The 19,826-nt window shown below is 45.6% G+C and overlaps 1 protein-coding gene across 2 annotated transcripts in view; it reads right to left on the reverse strand.

The window, feature by feature from the left end:
* The window catches only part of galntl6 (polypeptide N-acetylgalactosaminyltransferase like 6), a 799,191-nt gene that overhangs the window by 79,826 nt on the left and 699,539 nt on the right, over positions 1-19,826 (reverse strand). For both annotated transcript variants that reach the window (XM_055632320.1, XM_055632321.1), the window contains 2 exons: positions 13,064-13,249; positions 10,556-10,739 (listed from right to left, as the gene is read on the reverse strand). In XM_055632320.1, coding sequence (XP_055488295.1) covers positions 10,556-10,739; positions 13,064-13,249 — 370 coding nt within the window. The remainder of the gene's footprint in view (positions 1-10,555; positions 10,740-13,063; positions 13,250-19,826) is intronic.

The following is a 19,826-nucleotide window of genomic DNA, read 5'->3' on the forward strand; positions in this document are numbered from 1 at the left end:
AGATGCTCCATGTCCCGTTGAGTTACTCCAGCATTTTGTGTCTATCTTACCAATGTCTTGTTCAGCTGTAACATGACATCTTAATTCTTGTACTCAATACGCTGACAGATGAAGGCAAGTCACAGTCATAGAATCATACAGTGTGGAAACGGGCCATTCAGCCCAACTTGCCCACACCGGCCAACATGTCCCAGCTAAACTAATCCCACCTGCCTGCGCTTGGTCAATATCCCCCCAAACCCGTCCTATCCATGTACCTGTCTGACTGTTTCTTAAACGTTGCGATAGTCGCAGCTTCAACTACATCCTCTGGCAGTTTGTGTAGGAAAAGACTGCAGATGCTGGTTTAAATCGAAGGTAGGCATAAAATGCTGGAGTAACTCAGCTGGTCAGGCAACATCTCTGGAGAGAAGGTATGGGCGATGTTTCGAGTCAAGACCCTTCTTCAGATTCTGGCAGCTTGTTTCATATAACCACAACCCTTTGTGTGAAAAAGTTACCCCTCAGATTCCTATTAAATCTTTCCCCTTCACCTTAAACCTATGTCCTCTGGTCCTCGATTCACCTTCTCTGGGCAAGAAACTCTGTGCATCTACCCGATCTATTCCTCTCATGATTTTGAACACTATAACATCTCCTCTCATCCCTCCTGCGCTCCATAGAATAGAGACCCAGCCTACTCCACCCCTGCACTATAACTCACATCGGCTAGTCCTGGAAATAGCATTGTAAATCTTCGCTGAACCCTTCCTTTCATAGAAACATAGAAACATAGAAACATAGAAATTAGGTGCAGGAGTAGGCCATTCGGCCCTTCGAGCCTGCACCGCCATTCAATATGATCATGGCTGATCATCCAACTCAGTATCCCGTACCTGCCTTCTCTCCATACCCCCAGATCCCCTTAGCCACAAGGGCCACATCTAACTCCCTCTTAAATATAGCCAATGAACTGGCCCCAACTACCCTCTGTGGCAGAGAGTTCGAGAGATTCACCACTCGCTGTGTGAAAAAAGTTCTTCTCATCTCGGTTTTAAAGGATTTTCCCCTTATCCTTAAGCTGTGACCCCTTGTCCTGGACTTCCCTAACATCGGGAACAATCTTCCTGCATCTAGCCTGTCCAACCCCTTAAGTAAGTTTCTATAAGATGCCCTCTCAATCTCCTAAATTCTAGAGTATAAACCAAGTCTATCCAGTCTTTCTTCATAAGACAGTCCTGACATCCCAGGAATCAGTCTGGTGAACCGTCTCTGCACTCCCTCTATGGCAATAATGTCCTTCCTCAGATTTGGAGACCAAAACTGTACGCAATACTCCAGGTGTGGTCTCACCAAGACCCTGTACAACTGCAGTAGAACCTCCCTGCTCCTATACTCAAATCCTTTTGCAATGAAAGCTAACATACCATTCGCTTTCTTTACTGCCTGCTGCACCTGCATGCCTACCTTCAATGACTGGTGTACCATGACACCCAGGTCTCGCTGCATCTCCCCCTTTCCCAATCGGCCACCATTTAGATAATAGTCTGCTTTCTCGTTTTTTTTCCCACCAAAATGGATAACCTCACATTTATCCACATTATACTGCATCTGCCAAACATTTGCCCACTCACCCAGCCTATCCAAGTCACCTTGCAGTCTCCTAGCATCCTCCTCACAGCTAACACTGCCCCCCAGCTTAGTGTCATCCGCAAACTTGGAGATATTGCCTTCAATTCCCTCATCCAGATCATTAATATATATTGTAAATAGCTGGGGTCCCCAGCACTGAGCCTTGCGGTACCCCACTAGTAGTCACTGCCTGCCATTGTGAAAAGGACCCGTTTACTCCTACTCTTTGCTTCCTGTTTGCCAGCCAGTTCTCAATCCACATCAATACTGAACCCCCAATGCCTTGTGCTTTAAGTTTGTATACTAATCTCTTATGTGGGACCTTGTCGACAGCCTTCTGGAAGTCCAGATACACCACATCCACTGGTTCTCCCCTATCCATGCTACTAGTTACATCCTCGAAAAATTCTATAAGATTCGTCAGACATGATTTACCTTTCGTAAATCCATGCTGACTTTGTCCAATGATTTCACCACTTTCCAAATGTGCTGCTATCCCATCTTTAATAACTGACTCTAGCAGTTTCCCCACTACCGATGTTAGACTAACTGGTCTGTAATTCCCCATTTTCTCTCTCCCTCCCTCCCTTCTTAAAAAGTGGGGTTACGTTTTCTACCCGCCAAGCTTCAGGAACTACTCCAGAATCTAAAGAGTTTTGAAAGATTATTACTAATGCATCCACTATTTCTGGAGCTACTTCCTTAAGTACTCTGGGATGCAGCCTATCTGGCCCTGGTGATTTATCGGCCTTTAATCCATTCAATTTACCCAACACCACTTCCCAGCTAACCTGGATTTCACTCAATTCCTCCAACTCCTTTGACCCGCGGTCCCCTGCTATTTCCGGCAAATTATTTATGTCTTCCTTAGTGAAGACGGAACCAAAGTAGTTATTCAATTGGTCCGCCATATCCTTGTTCCCCATGATCAACTTACCTGTTTCTGACTGCAAGGGACCTACATTTGTTTTAACTAATCTCTTTCTTTACACATATCTATAAAAAATTTGCAGTCAGTTTTTATGTTCCCTGCCAGTTTTCTTTCATAATCTATTTTTCCTTTCCTAATTAAGCCCTTTGTCCTCCTCTGCTGGTCTTTGAATTTCTCCCAGTCCTCCGGTATGCTGCTTTTTCTGGCTAATTTGTACGCATCATCCTTCGCTTTGATACTATCCCTGATTTCCCTTGTTATCCATGGATGTACTACCTTCCCTGATTTATTCTTTTGCCAAACTGGTATGAACAATTTTTGTAGTTCATCCATGCAGCCTTTAAATGTCTTCCATTGCATATCCACCGTCAACCCTTTTAGAGTTAATTGCCAGTCAATCTTGGCCAATTGACGTCTCATACCCTTCCTCATTACTCAATACCCAGTCTAAAATAGCCTGCTCTCTCTCGTTGGTTCCTCTACATGTTGATTTAGATAACTATCCCGCATACATTCCAAGAAATCCTCTTCCTCAGCACCCCTGCCAATTTGATTAACCCAATCTATATGTAGATTGAAGTCACCAATTATAACTGTTTTGCCTTTGTCGCACGCATTTCTAATTTCCTGTTTGATACCATCTCCAACTTCACTACTACTGTTAGGTGGCCTGTACACAACACCCACCAGCGTTTTCTGCCCCTTAGTGTTTCGCAGATCTACCCATACCGATTCCACATCCTCCAAACTAATGTCCTTCCTTTCCATTGCATTAATCTCCTCTCTAATCAGTAACGCTACCCCACCTCCTTTTCCTTTCTGTCTATCCCTCCTAAATATTGAATATCCCTGGATGTTCAGCTCCCAGCCTTGGTCACCCTGGAGCCATGTCTCCGTGATCCCAACTATATCATAGTCATTAATAGCTATCTGCACATTCAACTCATCCACCTTATTACGAATGCTCCTTGCACTGAGACACAAAGCCTTCAGGCTTGTTTTTACAACACTCTTATACAATTATGTTGAAAAGTGGCCCTTTTTGATTTTTGCCCTGGTTTTGTCTGCCTGCCCCTTTTACTTTTCACCTTGCTACCTATTTCTTCTACCCTCATTTTACACCCTTCGGTCTCTATGCTCACACATTTAAGAAACCCTTTCCCTTTAACTCCATCCTCCACTATCCCATTCGACACCCCACCCCCCTTATTCAGTTTAAAGCCACCCGTGTAGCAGTGGCAAACCTGCCTGCCAGAATGCTGGTCCCACACCTGTTAAGATGCAATCCGTCCCTTTTGTACAGTTCCTCCTTACCCCAAAACAGATCCCAGTGATCTAAGAATCTAAATCCCTGCCCCGTGCAACAGTTCCTCAGCCACACGTTCAGGTCCCGTATCTCCCTGTTCCTGCTCTCGCCAGCACGGGGAACTGGAAGCAAACCGGAGATAACAACCCTGGAGGTCCTGCTTTTCAACATTTTTCCGAGCTCTCTAAAGTCACGCTGCAGAATATTCATCCCCTTCTTTCCGACATAGTTTGTGCCGACATGCACTACCACTTCCGGATGTTCACCTTCGCCCTTGAGGATTTTCTGCACTCTGTCCATGACATCCTGGATCCTGGCACCGGGAAGGCAGCACACCATCCTCGCATCCCGTCTGTTGCCGCAGAAACCCCTGTCCGTACCTCTCACGATGCAGTCTCCCACTACAATGGCCTTGCCTGCCTTAGGCCTTTTTGGTTTTGGCTCAACAGCCCTATTCGCATCGCAAGCCAGTCCGCCGCTCACGTCTTCTGTCCCAACAGCTTCTAAGCGGATGAACCTGTTTACAAGAGGTACACCACCCGGGGACGTTGGCATTCCATGCTTCCCTCCCTTTCTCACTGTCTCCCACCTTCTCTCTTCCAGTACCTTAGGTGTAACAATCGTACTGTAGGACTTGTCGAGGAACGACTCCGTTTCTCGCACGAACCGGAGGTCATCCACTTGCTTCTCCAGTTCCCCAACACGGCCCTTCAGGAGCTCTACCTGGATGCACTTTTCGCATTTGTAGCAGCCAGAGGCACCAGCGGTGTCCTTAACCTCCCACATACTGCAAGCATCGCACTGAATCAGCTTGCCTGACATCTCCTTCTTTCGTCTCTCTCTCCTCAGCCTCCTCGCCAAAGACTCTACACTTCCCTCACAGGGCCACTCACTCACACTGCCGCTCGCTAAGAGCTGTCCTGCTTAAATTGACTGATAAATTGCCTGATTTACCAATTTACAAAGCAAATTCCTCAGTTTTCAACTGTTTTCACCCCTCTGACTCCCACTTGAGCTAGAGCCAATCAGTCGTATCTCTTGCTAATCTGCTGCTGCTGTTGTTCCTCCCAAATCTACAGCTGGACAATATATTTCCTATAACATGGTGCCCAGAACTGAACACAATATTCTAAATGCAGTCTCACCAATGTCTTATACGATTGCAACATGACATCCCAACTTCTATACTCAATGCTCTGACTGATGAAGTCCAATGTGCCATTTTGACCACCTTATCCGCCTGCGACTCGACCTTCAAGGAACCATGCACCTGCACTCCTCATTCTTTTGGAACCAGGGGTTCCCCTCTTCCATTATAGATGAAGCTCTTCACTAGGGTCTCTTCGATATCCCACAGATCAGCTCGTGTTTCCCCTCCCCCCATTCGCAACAAGGACAGAGTCCCTCTTGTCCTCACCTTCCACCCCATCAGCCGTCGCATACAGCAACATTGTTGCCACCTCCAACGGGTTCCCACTACTGGCCACATCTTCCCATCTCCACCTCTTTCTGCTTTCCGCAGAGGCCATTCCCTCCACAACTCCCTAATCAACTCGTCCATTCCCACCTAAACCATCCCCTCCCCAGGTACTTTCCCCTGCAACCGCAGGAGATGCAACACCTGTCCCTTTACCTACCCCCTCGACTCCATCCAAGGACTCAAACAGTCTTTTCAGGTGAGGCAGAGGTTCACTCGCACCTCCTCCAACCTCATCTACTGTATCCTCTGTTCCAGGTGTTAACTTATTTACATGGGTGAGACCAAGAGCAGGCTCAGCGATCTTTTAGCTGAACAACTCCGCTCAGTCCGTCTTAACCGATCTGATCTCCCGGTTGCTCAGCACTTCAACTCCCTCTCTCATTCCCAATCTGACCTTTCTGTCCTGGGCCTCCTCCATTGTCAGAGTGAGGCCCAACGCAAATTGGCGGAACAGCACCTCATATTTCGCTTGGGCAGCTTACACCCCAGCGGTATGAACATTGGCTTCTCTAACTTCAAATAGCCCTTGTTTTCCCTCTCTCTCCATCCCCTCCCCTTCTCAGTTCTCCCACCAGTCTTACTGTCTCTGACTACATTTGATCTTTGTCCCGCCCACTCCTCTGACATCAGTCTGAAGAAGGGTCTCGATCCGAAATGTCACCCATTCCTTGTCTCCAGAGATGCTGCCTTGTCTCCAGAGTTACTCCTGTGCATGTCCTGCCCTTGTTAGACATCCCAAAATGCAACACCTCACTCTTCTCTGTATTAAATGCTGTCAACCATTCCTCAAGCCACCTGGCCAACCGATCCAGATCCTGCTGCAATCTTTCACAAACATCTTCACTATCTGCAAAACCAATAACTTTTGTATCATCAGCAAACTTGCTAATCTTGCCCTGTGTGTTCTCATCCAAATCATTGATGTAGATGATAAACAGGAATGGGCCCACCACCCAACCCTGAGGCACACCACTAGTCACAGGCCTCCAGTCTGAGAAGCAACCTTCCACCATCACTCTCTGCTTTCTTCCATGAAACCAATTTGCTATCCATTCAGCTTTCTCTACTTGGATCCCATGTGATCTAACCTTCCAGAGCAGTCTGTCCATGTGGAACCTTGTTGAAAGGTTTACTGAAGTCCATGTACACACCATCGACAGCTCTGCCCTCATCGACCTTTTTGGTCACGTCTTCAAAAACTCAATCAGATTTGTGAGACATGACCTCCCACATACAAAACCATGCTGATTTGACAATCAGCCCTTGCCCGTCCAAATGCCTGTATAACCTATCCCCCAGAATACTCTCTAGTAATTTTCCAACTCAGATTGTGCTCACCGGCCAATAGTTCCCAACATTTTCCCTGCAGCCCTTCTTGAATAGAGGCACAACATTTGCCACCCTCCAGTCTTCCAGCATCTCTCCTGTATTTAAGGGCGACTCGTAAATTTCAACCAAGGCTCCCGCAATTTCCTCTCTGGTTTCCCACAATGTCCTCGGATATATCTGATCAGGCCCTGGAGATTTGTCTACCTTCATACACGATAGTACAGGTACCTTCAGTACTTAATTGACGGTAACGCCGACTGCTCTCAAGACATTTCCATTGACTGCTCCAATTTCCTCCATCCTACTGTCTTTCTCCGCAGTAAATGCAGAGGAGAAATATTCATTGAGGACCTTGCCCATCCTGTGGCTGCACACAGAGGTGGCCGCTTTGATTCCTGAGAGGTCCCACTCTCTCTCTCGTTACCCGTTTCCCCCTTAAGTATTTATAAAATCTTTTGGGATTGTCCTTAATGCTATCTGCCAGAGTTATGTCCTGGCCTCTTTTTGCCCTTCTGATCTCCTTTTTCAGTTTATTCCTTGGTTCCCAAAACTCCTCCAGGGATGTCCTTGCTCCTACAGGGATGTCCCAGCTGCCTCTACCTGTCCATGCTTCTTGTTTTTGACCAATGTGCCAAACGCCTTCTTCAGCACCCTGTCAATCTGTGTTTCCACTTCCATGGAATGATGTACCTTCACCTCTATGTCTCTCTCTGTTCTACAATACTCTCCCTGGCCCCACCATATACGTACTGTGTAAGTCCTGGCCTGGTTTGTCTTAGCAAAATGTAACAATTCTCATGTATCTGTTTGACGGCACTGGGCCTGTACTTACTGGAGTTTAGAAGGATGAGGGGACATGTCATTGATAGAAACTTACAAAATTCTTAAGGGGTTGGACAGGCTAGATGCAGGAAGTTTGTTCCCGATGTTGGGGAAGTCCAGGACAAGGGGTCACAGCTTAAGGATAAGGGGGAAATCCTTTAAAACCGAGATGAGGAGAACTTTTTTCACACAGAGAGTGGTGAATCTCTGGAACTCTCTGCCACAGAGGGTAGTTGAGGCCAGTTCATTGGCTATATTTAAGAGGGAGTTAGATGTGGCCCTTGTGGCCGGGGGGATCAGAGGGTATGGAGAGAAGGCAGGTACGGGATACTGAGTTGGATGATCAGCCATGATCATATTGAATGGCGGTGCAGGCTCGAAGGGCCGAATGGCCTACTCCTGCACCTAATTTCTATGTTTCTATGTCTATGTCAAGGAAACTTACCAAATATTGAAATCCCTGGATAGAGTTATTGTGGAGAGGATGTTTCCACTAGTGGGAGAGTCTGGGACCAGAGGCCATTGCCTAAGAATAAAAGGATGTACATTTAAAAGGAGATGAGAAGGAATTTCTTTAGTCAGTGGGTGGTGAATCTGTGGAATTCATTGCCACAGCCGGTTGTGGAGGCCAAGTCAATGGATATTTTTAATTTCAAGTTCAAGTTCACATTGATTGTCACGTGCACCAATTGAGGTACAGTGGAATTTGACATCATGCAGCCATGTCAAGGCGGAGATTGACAGATTCATGATTAGTAAAGTTGTTGGTGGTTATGGGCAGAAGGCATTAGAATGGGTTTGAAAGAGAAAGATAGATCAGCCATGTTTGAATGCTGGAGTAGACGTGATGGGCCGAAAAACCTAATTCTTCTCCAAGAACTTCTAAACTTCCAAACTACACTCCATCTGCTACTCGTTGGCCCATTGGCCCTGTTGATCACGATCCCGTTGTACTCATAAATACCCTTCTTCACTGTACACTATAGCACAAATTTTAATGTCATCAAGAAACTTACCAACAAAACCACATACCACATCGAAATCGTTAATATAACTAACGAACAGGAGTGGAGCCAGTACTGATCCCTGTGGCAGACCACTTGTTATAGGCTTCTGAAAAAACAACTCTCCATCTCCAACGTTCAACCTAATTTTGTATCCAATTGTCTTGCTTGCCCTGGATCCCATGTGGTTTAATCTCCCAAACAAGTCTGCCATGCGGTTACCTGGTGTGCTGCACAAAATTCTAGGTAGAGTTCCTTCCCCCTGCAGGACCGACAGAGGTCCAGTGGCGGCATAGTGGTGCAGCAGGTAGAACCGCTAACTCACAGCGCCAGAGACACAAGTTTGATCCGGAACTCGGGCACTGTCTCTGTGCAGTTTGCACCTTCTCCCTGTGACTGCCTGGGTTTCACCGGGTGCTCCATTTTCCTCCCACATCTCTAAGCTATGTGAGTTTGTAGGTTAATCGGCATCTGTAAATTGGCCCTAGTGTGTAGGGAGTGGATGAGAATGTGGGATAACAGAGAACTAGTGTTAATGGTTCATCGATGGTCGGCATGGTCTTGGTGGGCCGAAGGGCATGGCTCTATGCTGTAGCGGGCACAGTCTCAGAATAAAGTATCTACCTCTAGAATGGAGTTTATTTAGGTGGAGTTATTATTTGGAACATTATATGACACATGTCAGGGGTTATGGGGAGAAGGCAGGTGAATTGGGTTGAGAGGCAAAGATAGATCAGCCATGATTTAATGGCAGAGTAGACTTGTTGGGCCGAATGGCCTAATTCTACTCCTATCACCTATGACCTTATTTGTGAAGTAGGAAAGGTTGAGAAGAGATATGATAAACAAGGACACTTCAGAATGGACAATAGCTTCTGGCCTTACTAGCAATGCACACGAGGAAAGTAAAATGTGATTCATGTCGGATTCGTGTAACTGGATATTTGATAGTTGGCATTGACTAGTTGGGCCGAAGGGGCTCTATACTTAAAAGTAGCATAAAAAGAGCTCCAGCAAGCACTTGGGATATTTTTCACAAAGTGTTATGAAATGTAGGGAAATGATGTTAAACTTTTATCAAACTTTGATTTAACAATTGGGCAGCATGGAGGCGCAGCAGTAGAGCTGCTGCCTCACAGCGCCAAAGACGTGGGTTCGATCCTGACTACGGGTGCTGTCTGTACGGAGTTTTTACGTTCTCCCCGTGACCGTGTGGGTTTTCTCTGGTTTCTTCCAACATTCCAAAGAGCTTGTAGGATAAATGGCTTTTGTAAATTGTCCCTCGAGTGTGGGATAGAACTAGTGTTTGGGTGATCATTGGTCGGCATGGACTTGGTGGGCCGAAGGGCCTGTTTCTGCATTGTGTTTATAAAGTCTTATGTAAAATCTAAAGACAAAACTTGTGGCGTTCAGTCCCAGCTGCACATTTAGTGAGAATACCAGAGCTGAGAAGTTGTAAAATTCAGAAAAACAAAAGCAAAAGGCTAAGATTTTTTTCTGGTAAGGAGAAAGCTGGGTGTTTAGTTAATGTTGCAAATGGGTTTCCAATAAGGTAGACACTGACCATCTGCCACCCCTTCACACTAGTTTTATGTTATCCCACTTTCTCACAGAGGCCAACTAACCTACAAACCTACACATCTTTGGGATGTGGGAGGAAACCGAAGCAGTCACAGGGAGAATGTGCAAACTCCACAAAGACAGCTGGGTCACTGGCACTGTGAGGCAGCAGCTCTACCAGCTGCACCACAGTGCAGCCTCTGGTGCTTCTTGCGATACTTAGAGATACAGAGTGGAAACAGGCCCCTCGGCCCATCGAGTCCATGCTTTCTAATAATCACCCGTACACTCGTTCTATCCTACATATTAGGGGCAATTTACAAAAGCCGATTAACCTACAAACCTGCATGTCTTTAGGACGTGGGGGGAAACCGGAGCACCTGGAGAAAACCCACGGACGGAGAGAACGTACAAGCTAGTTACAGACAACACCCGTAGTCAGGATCGAACTCGGGTGTCTGGCGCTCTAAGGCAGGAGCTCTACCGCTGCGCCACCGTGCCGCCCCACTTACTCGAAGGGTTCGCTGGGGTCGGCTCTCTGCAGCTCCGGAGGGATGGGGATGCGCTTGTAGTACATCTCCCAGTCAAAGGCTCCCCTCATGGCATCTCCTGCCTGTGTCTCGTAGCCAAAGTGGTTGTGGTCAATGACGTCAATCATCGGGCAGGCGATCGTCCTGTGGTTCTGTGCAATCTGATCTGCAGAATGAACAGGAAGAGCTGGGGAGTAAAGCAGGGAGAAACACAGCAGCTAAACACGTGGGATGTTAGCATGTGGCGTACTGGATCGGAAGCGTATCCAGGAGCATGTGTGCAGTCTGGGAAGGGTGTCAGATAGTTCAGTGTAAAGATCAGCACGGGATCCGGCCCTTCAGCTCACCAAGTCCATCGTGACCATCGATCACACGTTCACACTAGTTCCATAGTATAGGGTGGCATGGTGGCGCAGCGGTAGTTGCTGCCTTACAGCGCTAGAGAACCGGGTTCGATCCCAACTACGGGTGCTGTCTCTATGGAGTTTGTACGTTCTCCCCGTGACCATGTGGGTTTTCTCTGAGATATTCGGTTTCCTCCCACACTCCAAAGATGTACAGGTTTGTAGGTTAATTGGCTTGGTATGAATGTAAAACTGTCCATGGTGTGTGTAGGCTAGTATTACTGTGCGGGGATTGCTGGTCGGTGTGGACACGGTGGGCCGAAAGGCTTGTTTCCGTGCTGTATCTCAAAACCAAACGAAATCCCACTTTCTCATCCACTCCCTACACACGAAGGGCGATTTAAAGACGGCAATTGACTTGCAAACCCGCATGTCTTTCGGATGTGGGGGGGGGGGACTTTTCCAATGTCAGAACCAATGTTTGCTCCATTTTACTGTTGATTTTAAGAGCCAGGTTTATAGCAAACAGAAACGATTGACCAGTGTTTGCACTGAGTCACTGACATTAATAAATGAAACTGTGCCTTCTAAGGATTCGCTCCTTGAATATTTAATGCAAAACTGCTTGGGATATATTCGCTCCGAGCTTGACACCCAACTCTTGAAAGAATTTTCCAGTGAGGCTGAATTCTCACCCCACAAAGCACTGGCTGGCCAAACATTAAGTATTTTATTTTAATTTTTTAAAATTTTTATTTTATTAGAAGTAAGTACAGTCATATGGCACCAAAGTGCCTAATATATATTTTCATAATACATTTTATGTACAACTTTTTTTTTTTTTTGTTACATTGAAAAAAGATTAGAATAAGAAAAAGAAGTTAGATAGTAAAGAATAGAAAGATGTGAAATATATAGTGTGTGAAGAAAGAAAACGAGTAAATGAAGAAAGTTGGGAGAGAAAATAGAGAAAAGAAAATAAAATAAAAAAGAGAAGGAGATCATTATTTATAATCTTGACCAACCCTCGTCCAGTCCTGAAACAGTTCTTTTACAATTGTGTTGCACCATATGATTCCAAAAAAACGCCGAATGGAGACCAACTCGTTATGAATTGGTCTGATTTATCCATTAGGAGGAATCGCATTTCCTCAAGATGAGCTGTGTCCAACATACTTGCAATCCACATTTTAAGCGTTGGTATTGATGTACCCTTCCAAAATTTAAGTATACATTTTTTTGCTATTATTAAACCATAGTTAAGGAATAGATTTTGAGATGTGTTCAATTTATTCCCATCTTCCATTACGCCAAATATAATCATTTCAGTATTAGGTTCCATTCTTGTCTTGAATAATTTTGTAAATATTTCAAAAATATCAGTCCAAAATCTATAAAATTTTATGCAGGAAACTAAGGAGTGTGTTATAGTTGCCTTTTGGGCTAGTCATTTATCACAAGTGGCGGATATATTTGGATAAAATTTGTTCAATCTTGTTTTTGAATAATATAATCTATGTACAATTTTAAATTGAATTAGATTATGTCTTACATTAATTGAACATTTGTGAATATATATCAAGTATTTTTCCCATTTAACCTTCGTAATTTTTATCATTAGTTCCCGTTCCCACTCTTCTCTAAGTACCTCTGTCGATGGTAGGTCTATATTTAGAATACTATTATATAAATATGATATTAATTTTTGTGAGTCAGCTTCAATATTCATTGCTTCTTCCAATAAGTCAGGAGTTACTTTTTGATATCCTTGTATATATTTTTTCATGAAATCGCAAATCTGAAGATATTTAAAATATTGGTTGTTTTTCAATTTAAATTTTAATTGTAATTGTTGGAATGATAGTAGGCTTCCCATTTCGTACATATCCACGATCCTTCTAATTCCGAGACTTTCCCATTGGTTATATGTCTTATCAATAAGAGATGGTTTAAATAAAGGGTTATTCGCTATTGGCATTAACAGTGACATTAAGTATTTTCTAATGATATATTGTCAAAAGTTTCAGCTGCATTTCTAGGCTTTGACCAGGGGCATCTAAAATCTGTAATCAGGGTGGACTTAAGACATTCACTTCGAAAGACAGAGCTGCTTATGATTACCACATGAATGTAGACATTCCCTTACCAAGTAGTGGCGGCAACCAGTTCACGTTAGTCTCACAGTGGGAGTCCAGGAAGGTCAACACTTCACCTTTGGCCACTGAAGCTCCAAGCAACCTGGTCCGGATCAGACCTTCTCTCTTTTTGGTGCGTATGATCCTCACTTTTGGAAATCTAGACATGTACTCCTCTAAACGTTCTTTCAAGTGCTCTGGAGAAGAAAAAAAAAACAAGAGAAGCGCTAGAACCCTTTTGGCAAGGATTTTGTTCAATGCCCAAGTGTGAGATTAGTCGGACCAGGAGATTGTCGGTGGCTGTGTATCGCGTGGCCCGTGACAAATCTCCTGAAAACCACAAGTTTTGAAGCAAGCACAGGTTAGGAATGTGACTGAATATGCTCTGCTTGCCTGGGAGAGTGCATCTCCATTGACACTCAAGAGTCAAGCCAAGTCAAGTCAAAAGTCTAGAGAGTTTATTGTCATGCGGCCCAGATAGGACAATGAAATTCTTGCTTGCTGCAGCACAACCGAATATTGTAAGCAAAAATACAGAACAGTTCAGTTCAATATACACATAAATAAACAGATGCAATAGGCTGTTATAGTTCATAGTCTGTTTGTTGGCCAGTTTAATAGTCTGACGGCTGTGGGGAAGAAGCTGTTCCTGAACCTGGATGTAACAGGTTTTTTAAGGCTCCTGCACCTTCTATCCGATGGTAGCGGAGAGATGAGTGTGTGACCAGGATGGTGTGGGTCCTTGATGATGTTGGCTGCCTTTTCCAGGGAGCGACTGCGATAGATCCCTTCGATGGTGGGGAGGTCAGAGCCGATGATGGACTGGGCAGTGGTCACAACTTTCTGCATTCTTTTCCGTTCCTGGACGCTTAAGTTGCTGAAGCAAGCCACGATGCAACCAGTCAGCATGCTCTCTATTGTGCACCTTTAGAAGTTCGAGAGAGTTCTCTTTGACATACCGACTCTCCGTAATCTCGGTCGATCTCACTTCTATACTCTGACTCATCACCATCAGTGATTCGTTCCACAACAGTGGTGTCGTCGGCGAACTTAATGATGGAATTTGCACTATGATCGGTTACGCAGTCATGAGTGTAGATTGAGTAAAGATGAGAAGGCTGGGCACGCAGCCTTGAGGTGCTCCCGTGCTGATTGTTATCGAGGCTGACACATTTCCACCAATACGGACGGACTGTGGTCTGTGGATGAGGAAGTCGAAGATCCAATTGCAGAGGGATGCGCAGAGGCCCTGATCTGAAAGCTTGGTAACCAGCTTGGAGGGGATGATTGTTTTAAATGCCGAACTGTAGTCAATGAATAACAGCCTGACATATGAGTTTTTGTTGTCCAAGAGCGTAGTGGAGAGCCAGTGAGATCGCATCCACCATTGATCTGTTATGGTGGTAAGCGAACTGCAGTGGGTCGAGGTTCTTGTTGAGGTAGGAATTGATTTGCGCCATAATCAACCTCTCAAAGCACTTCATCACCACAGACGTTAGTGCCACTGTTCGATAGTCAATGAGGCACGTCGCCTTGCTCTTCTTGGGCACCGGTATTTTGATGCCTTTTCAAAGCAGGTGGGAACCTCAGACCTCAGAAGTGAGAGGTTGAAAATGTCCGTTAAAACTCAAAACTCATCGCCATTCAGTCCAAAGGAATCCCAGCCATTACCCTACATAGAACATAGAATATTACAGCACAGGAATCATAGAGTCATACAGGGTGGAAACAGGCCCTTCGGCCCATCTTGCCCACAACGATCAACATGCCTCATCTACACTAGTCCCACTTACCTGCATTTGGCCCTTATCCCTCCATACCCATGCTATCCATATACCTGTCTCAAAGTTTCTTAAACATTGCGATAATACCGGCCTCAACTACTTCCATTGGCAGCTTATTGTGTAAAACGGTTACCCATCAGGCTCCTATTAGATCTTTCCCCCCTCACCTTAATCGTATGTCCTCTGGTTCTCGATTCCCCTACTTGGGCAAGAGACACTGTGCATTCCCCTACTTGGGCAAGAGACACTGTGCATTTACCTGATCTATTCTTCACAGGAACAGGCCCTTTGGCCCTCAATGTGCATTTTGAACATTTAGTTTAGTTTAGTTTATTATTGTCACATGTACTGAGGTACGGTGAAAAGCTTTGTGTTGCATGCTATCCAGTCAGCGAATAGACTATTCAGGATTCAAATCATGCCGTCCACAGTATACAAATACAGGATAAAGGACATGATGCAAATGTCCTCATGAACTAATGTCCTCTGCCCGCATGTGATACAAATCCCTCATCTCCCTATATATTCCACCTATCCAATAGCCTCTTAAACAGCACTGTCATATCTGCCTCCATCACCAATCCTGACAGTGCATTCCAGACACCCACCACTTTCTGCGTAAAAAACTGGCCCCGCATATCTCCTTTAAACTTTGCCCTTTCGGCCGTAACGCTATGCTCTCTAGTCTTTGGCATTTTCACCTTGGGAAAAAGGTGCTGATTTGTCTTCCCTGTCAAAGTCTCTCTTAATTTGATAAACTTCTATCAAACCCCCTTAATCTCTGACAGTCCGTTTATTCCCTGTGAGGTAATGTTATCCACTTTGTGGATAATGTAAATGTGAGGTTATCCACTTTGGCGGTAAAAATAAGGGGGCAGATTATTATCTCAATGGGGTTAGGTTAGGCAAGGGGGAGGTGCAACGAGACCTGGGCGTCCTTGTACACCAGTCACTGAAAGTTGGCTTACAGGTACAGCAGGCAATGAAGAAAGCTAATGGAATGTTTGCCTTCGTAACAAGAGGATTTCAGCAACAAAAGTCAACAAAATAGAGAGAGTACAGAGGAGATTTACTAGAATGTTGCCTGGGTTTCAGTAACTAAGTTACAGAGAAAGGTTGAACAAGTTAGGGCTTTATTCTTTGGAGCGCAGAAGGTTAAGGGGGGACTTGATAGAGGTTTTTAAAATGATGAGAGGGATAGACAGAGTTGACGTGGAAAAGCTTTTCCCACTGAGAGTAGGGAAGATTCAAACAAGGGGACATGACTCGAGAATTAAGGGACTGAAGTTTAGGGGTAACATGAGGGGGAACTTCTTTACTCAGAGAGTGGTAGCTGTGTGGAATGAGCTTCCAGTGAAGGTGGTGGAGGCAGGTTCGTTTTTATCATTTAAAAATAAATTGGATAGTTATATGGACAGGAAGGGAATGGAGGGTTATGGTCTGAGCGCAGGTATATGGGACTAGGGGAGATTATGTGTTCGGCACGGACTAGAAGGGTCGAGATGGCCTGTTTCCGTGCTGTAATTGTTATATGGTTATATGGTTATTTCAGTATAGGAGTTAGAGGTTCTTCTGCAGCTATATAGAGCTCTGGTGAGACCACATCTGGAGTATTGTGTCCAGTTTTGGTCTCCGAATTTGAAGGACATCCTTGTGTTTGAGGCAGTGCAGCGTAGATTCACGAGATTGATCCCTGGGATGGCGGGACTGTCATATGATGAAAGATTGAAAATACTAGGCTTGTATTCACTGGAGTTTAGGATGAGGGGGATCTTATAGAAACATATAAAATTATAAAAGGACTGGACAAGTTAGATGCAAGAAAAATGTTCCCAATGTTGGGCGAGTCCAGAACCAGGGGCCACAGTCTTAGAATAAGGGGGAAGCCATTTAAGACTGAAGTGAGAAAAAATGTTTTCACCCAGAGAGTTGTGAATTTGTGGAATTTCCTGCCTCAAGAGGGCAGTGGAGGCCAAGTCACTGGATGGATTTAAGAGAGAGTTAGATAGAGCTCTAGGCGCTAGTGGAATCAAGGGATATGGGGAGAAGGCAGCTACTGGTTATTGATTGGGGACGATCAGCCATGAACACAATGAATGGCGGTGCTGGCTTGAAGGGCTGCAAATGGCCTCCTCCTACACCTATTTTCTATGTTTCTATCCATTTATCACATTGCTATTGAAATTGACAAGGCACTGAAATTGACAAGGCGCTGAAATTGACCTGGCACTGAAATTGACAAGGCATTGAAATTGACAAGGCATTGAAATTGACAAGGCGTTGACAAGGCGTTGGCATTGAAATTGACAAGGCATTGAAATTGACAAGGCATTGAAATTGACAAGGTATTGAAATTGACAAGGCATTGAAATTGACAAGGCATTGAAATTGACATGACATTGTAATAGACAAGCAACTGCTTTGATCAGTACCTAACTCTATTAAAGAATATAACCAATAGCCTTTAGTAATTCTAGTTTGCAGTAACAAAAATATATTTTTAGTTGTTAAGAGGTTTGTACACTCAGCAGGTGAGACTGGTTAGTGTCTCTGGAAGGAGAAACTGAGTTAATGTTTAAGGTCGATGTCCTTTCAGCCTGAACTCCGGGAGGGCAGTTGGTTGTGGGAATCTCACTTAGAACCGAGCAGGCTTTCCTTACTCTGCCACACTGCCGCATCGACAAACTAGACCTCCCGATTTGCTCTCAATCTATGAATGCAGGAATTGGCAGCAGGGGCAGCGGTTAGGGCCCTTCCCCAGGTGCTCTGGACAAGGTGGTGCCGGGCAGCCTTCTTGTAGCGCTCCATGTGGTGAGGGAGCTCCCACTGGGCTCTCAGTTACAGGGAGAACATATAAACTCCATACAGACAGCACCCGCAGCCAGGATCAAACCCAGATCTCTGGTGCTGTAAGGCAGCAACTCTACGCTGCGCTACTATGCCGCCATAGACCCATTTCTATGCTGTATGATTCTTTGACTAAGTCATTGTGTTGATCTCTTAGAATAGGTGCAGGGAGCTTTTATTCTGGTGTTTTGTATCATTTGAAAGGCAGTGTGAAGGAAGTGCTAAACAGAACTGCCATCAAGTACATATGTATGGCATCTTTCACAGGATTGATAACAAATAGTAGGATAATTCTAAAGAGAGAACTTAAATAGACTGAGTCTTATGCACCTGTCCCACTTTGGGAACCTGAACGGAAACCTCTGGAGACTTTGCGCCCCACCCAAGGTTTCCGTGCAGTTCCCGGAGGTTGCAGGTGGTTGCCGGAGGTTGCAGATAGTGGAAGCAGGTAGGGAGACTGACAAAAACTTCTGGGAACCTTCGGGAACCACATGGAAACCTTGGGTGGGGCACAAAGTCTTCAGAGGTTTCCGTTCAGGTTTCCTAAGTGGGACAGGGTAAGGGACTTAAACAGTCCCCAGAGCTTGGAAGAATGTCAGGTGATTTCCTTGAAAAATATATTGTTCTCAAAGGACTTAACAAAGTAAATTCAGGGATGATTGAATTAATTGAAACATATAGCATCGAAACAGGCCCTTCAGCCCACCGAGTCCACCATTGATCACCCGTTCACACTAGTTTGATGTTCCCACTTTCGCATCCACTCCCTACACACTAGGGGTAATTTACTGAGTCATAGAGAGTCATTAGCGACGCAGTGGTGTTGGTTTCCGATGGGAATGGTGACGGACGCACCACACATCTCTGTCCTCACGTTCCTGCGGACGCTCCCGCCGCTGGAAGTATAGGGTTTTGATGTGTGTGCTTTATCATCATTCCTTACAATGCTATGTACGACAGTGATCGCAACTTCTACTGAAGTGTGGATGGCCGTTGGCTCGCTAGAAGCTCATCCGCCCTTTGACAGGTCTTGTTTTTGGTCCTGCTGGGGGTCCACAGCCCCCTCCTCACCTGGCAAACCAGGTGGGGGAGACGGTTTAGTCGCTGACTATCTGACCATGGAGCAGGTTGCACGGGATTACATGTTACCCGTGGCGGGGGAACTCCTCCTGACCTGACAGCGTGGATATAGGATCTTCAGCCCATCTTGCTCATGCTGACCCATCTGCTCATGTCCCACCTGCCTGCATTTGGTCCATATCCCTCTAAACCTTTCCCATCCATGCACCTGTCCAGATAACCATATAACCATATAACCATATAACAATTACAGCACGGAAACAGGCCATCTCGGCCCTACAAGTCCGTGCCGAACAACTTTTTTCCCTTAGTCCCACCTGCCTGCACTCATACCATCACCCTCCATTCCCTTCTCATCCATATGCCTATCCAATTTATTTTTAAATGATACCAACGAACCTGCCTCCACCACTTCTACTGGAAGCTCATTCCACACCACTACCACTCTCTGAGTAAAGAAGTTCCCCCTCATGTTACCCCTAAACTTCTGTCCCTTAATTCTGAAGTCATGTATTTTAATTGTTGTAATTGTACCTGCATCAACTGCCTCTTCTGGCAGCTCATTCCAAATAGGTCAATTCATGGAAATCCGGTGGCGCTGTTGCTAGCTGCGGCACCGCCCATGGTCTGGCTGTCTTTATTTATTTTGTTATGTTTAGAGTGTGTCTTTTAGTTTTTTTTCAGTATTTTATATAGGGGGGGGGGGGGGAGAAGCGTGAAGGGTAAGGGGGAAACCGTTCTTCAGTCGCTTCCTGGCGAGGATGCGGCTATTATCCAAGTCGCGTCCTCGCCCCCCCCCCCCTCCTCCCCCCCTCGCCTCCCCCTCGCCTCCCCCCCTCACCCTCCCCTCGCTCCACCCCCCCTCGCCCCCCCCCCCTTGTGGCCAACTGGATTGGCACGGCCTTCCCTGCCGGACAATACCAGAGCTTCAGCAACGGCGGCGAGGCGCTGGAAACATCACGGAGTGGGCGAGGCCCTTACCTGGGATCGCCGCTTGGAGCTCCGGAGTGTTGGGCCACTGCTCCAACATCGCGGAGCTGTGGGTGTGGAGCCCCCAACGTGG

Source organism: Leucoraja erinacea, chromosome 3 (assembly GCF_028641065.1).
Source record: "Leucoraja erinacea ecotype New England chromosome 3, Leri_hhj_1, whole genome shotgun sequence".
Taxonomy (NCBI): domain Eukaryota; kingdom Metazoa; phylum Chordata; class Chondrichthyes; order Rajiformes; family Rajidae; genus Leucoraja; species Leucoraja erinaceus.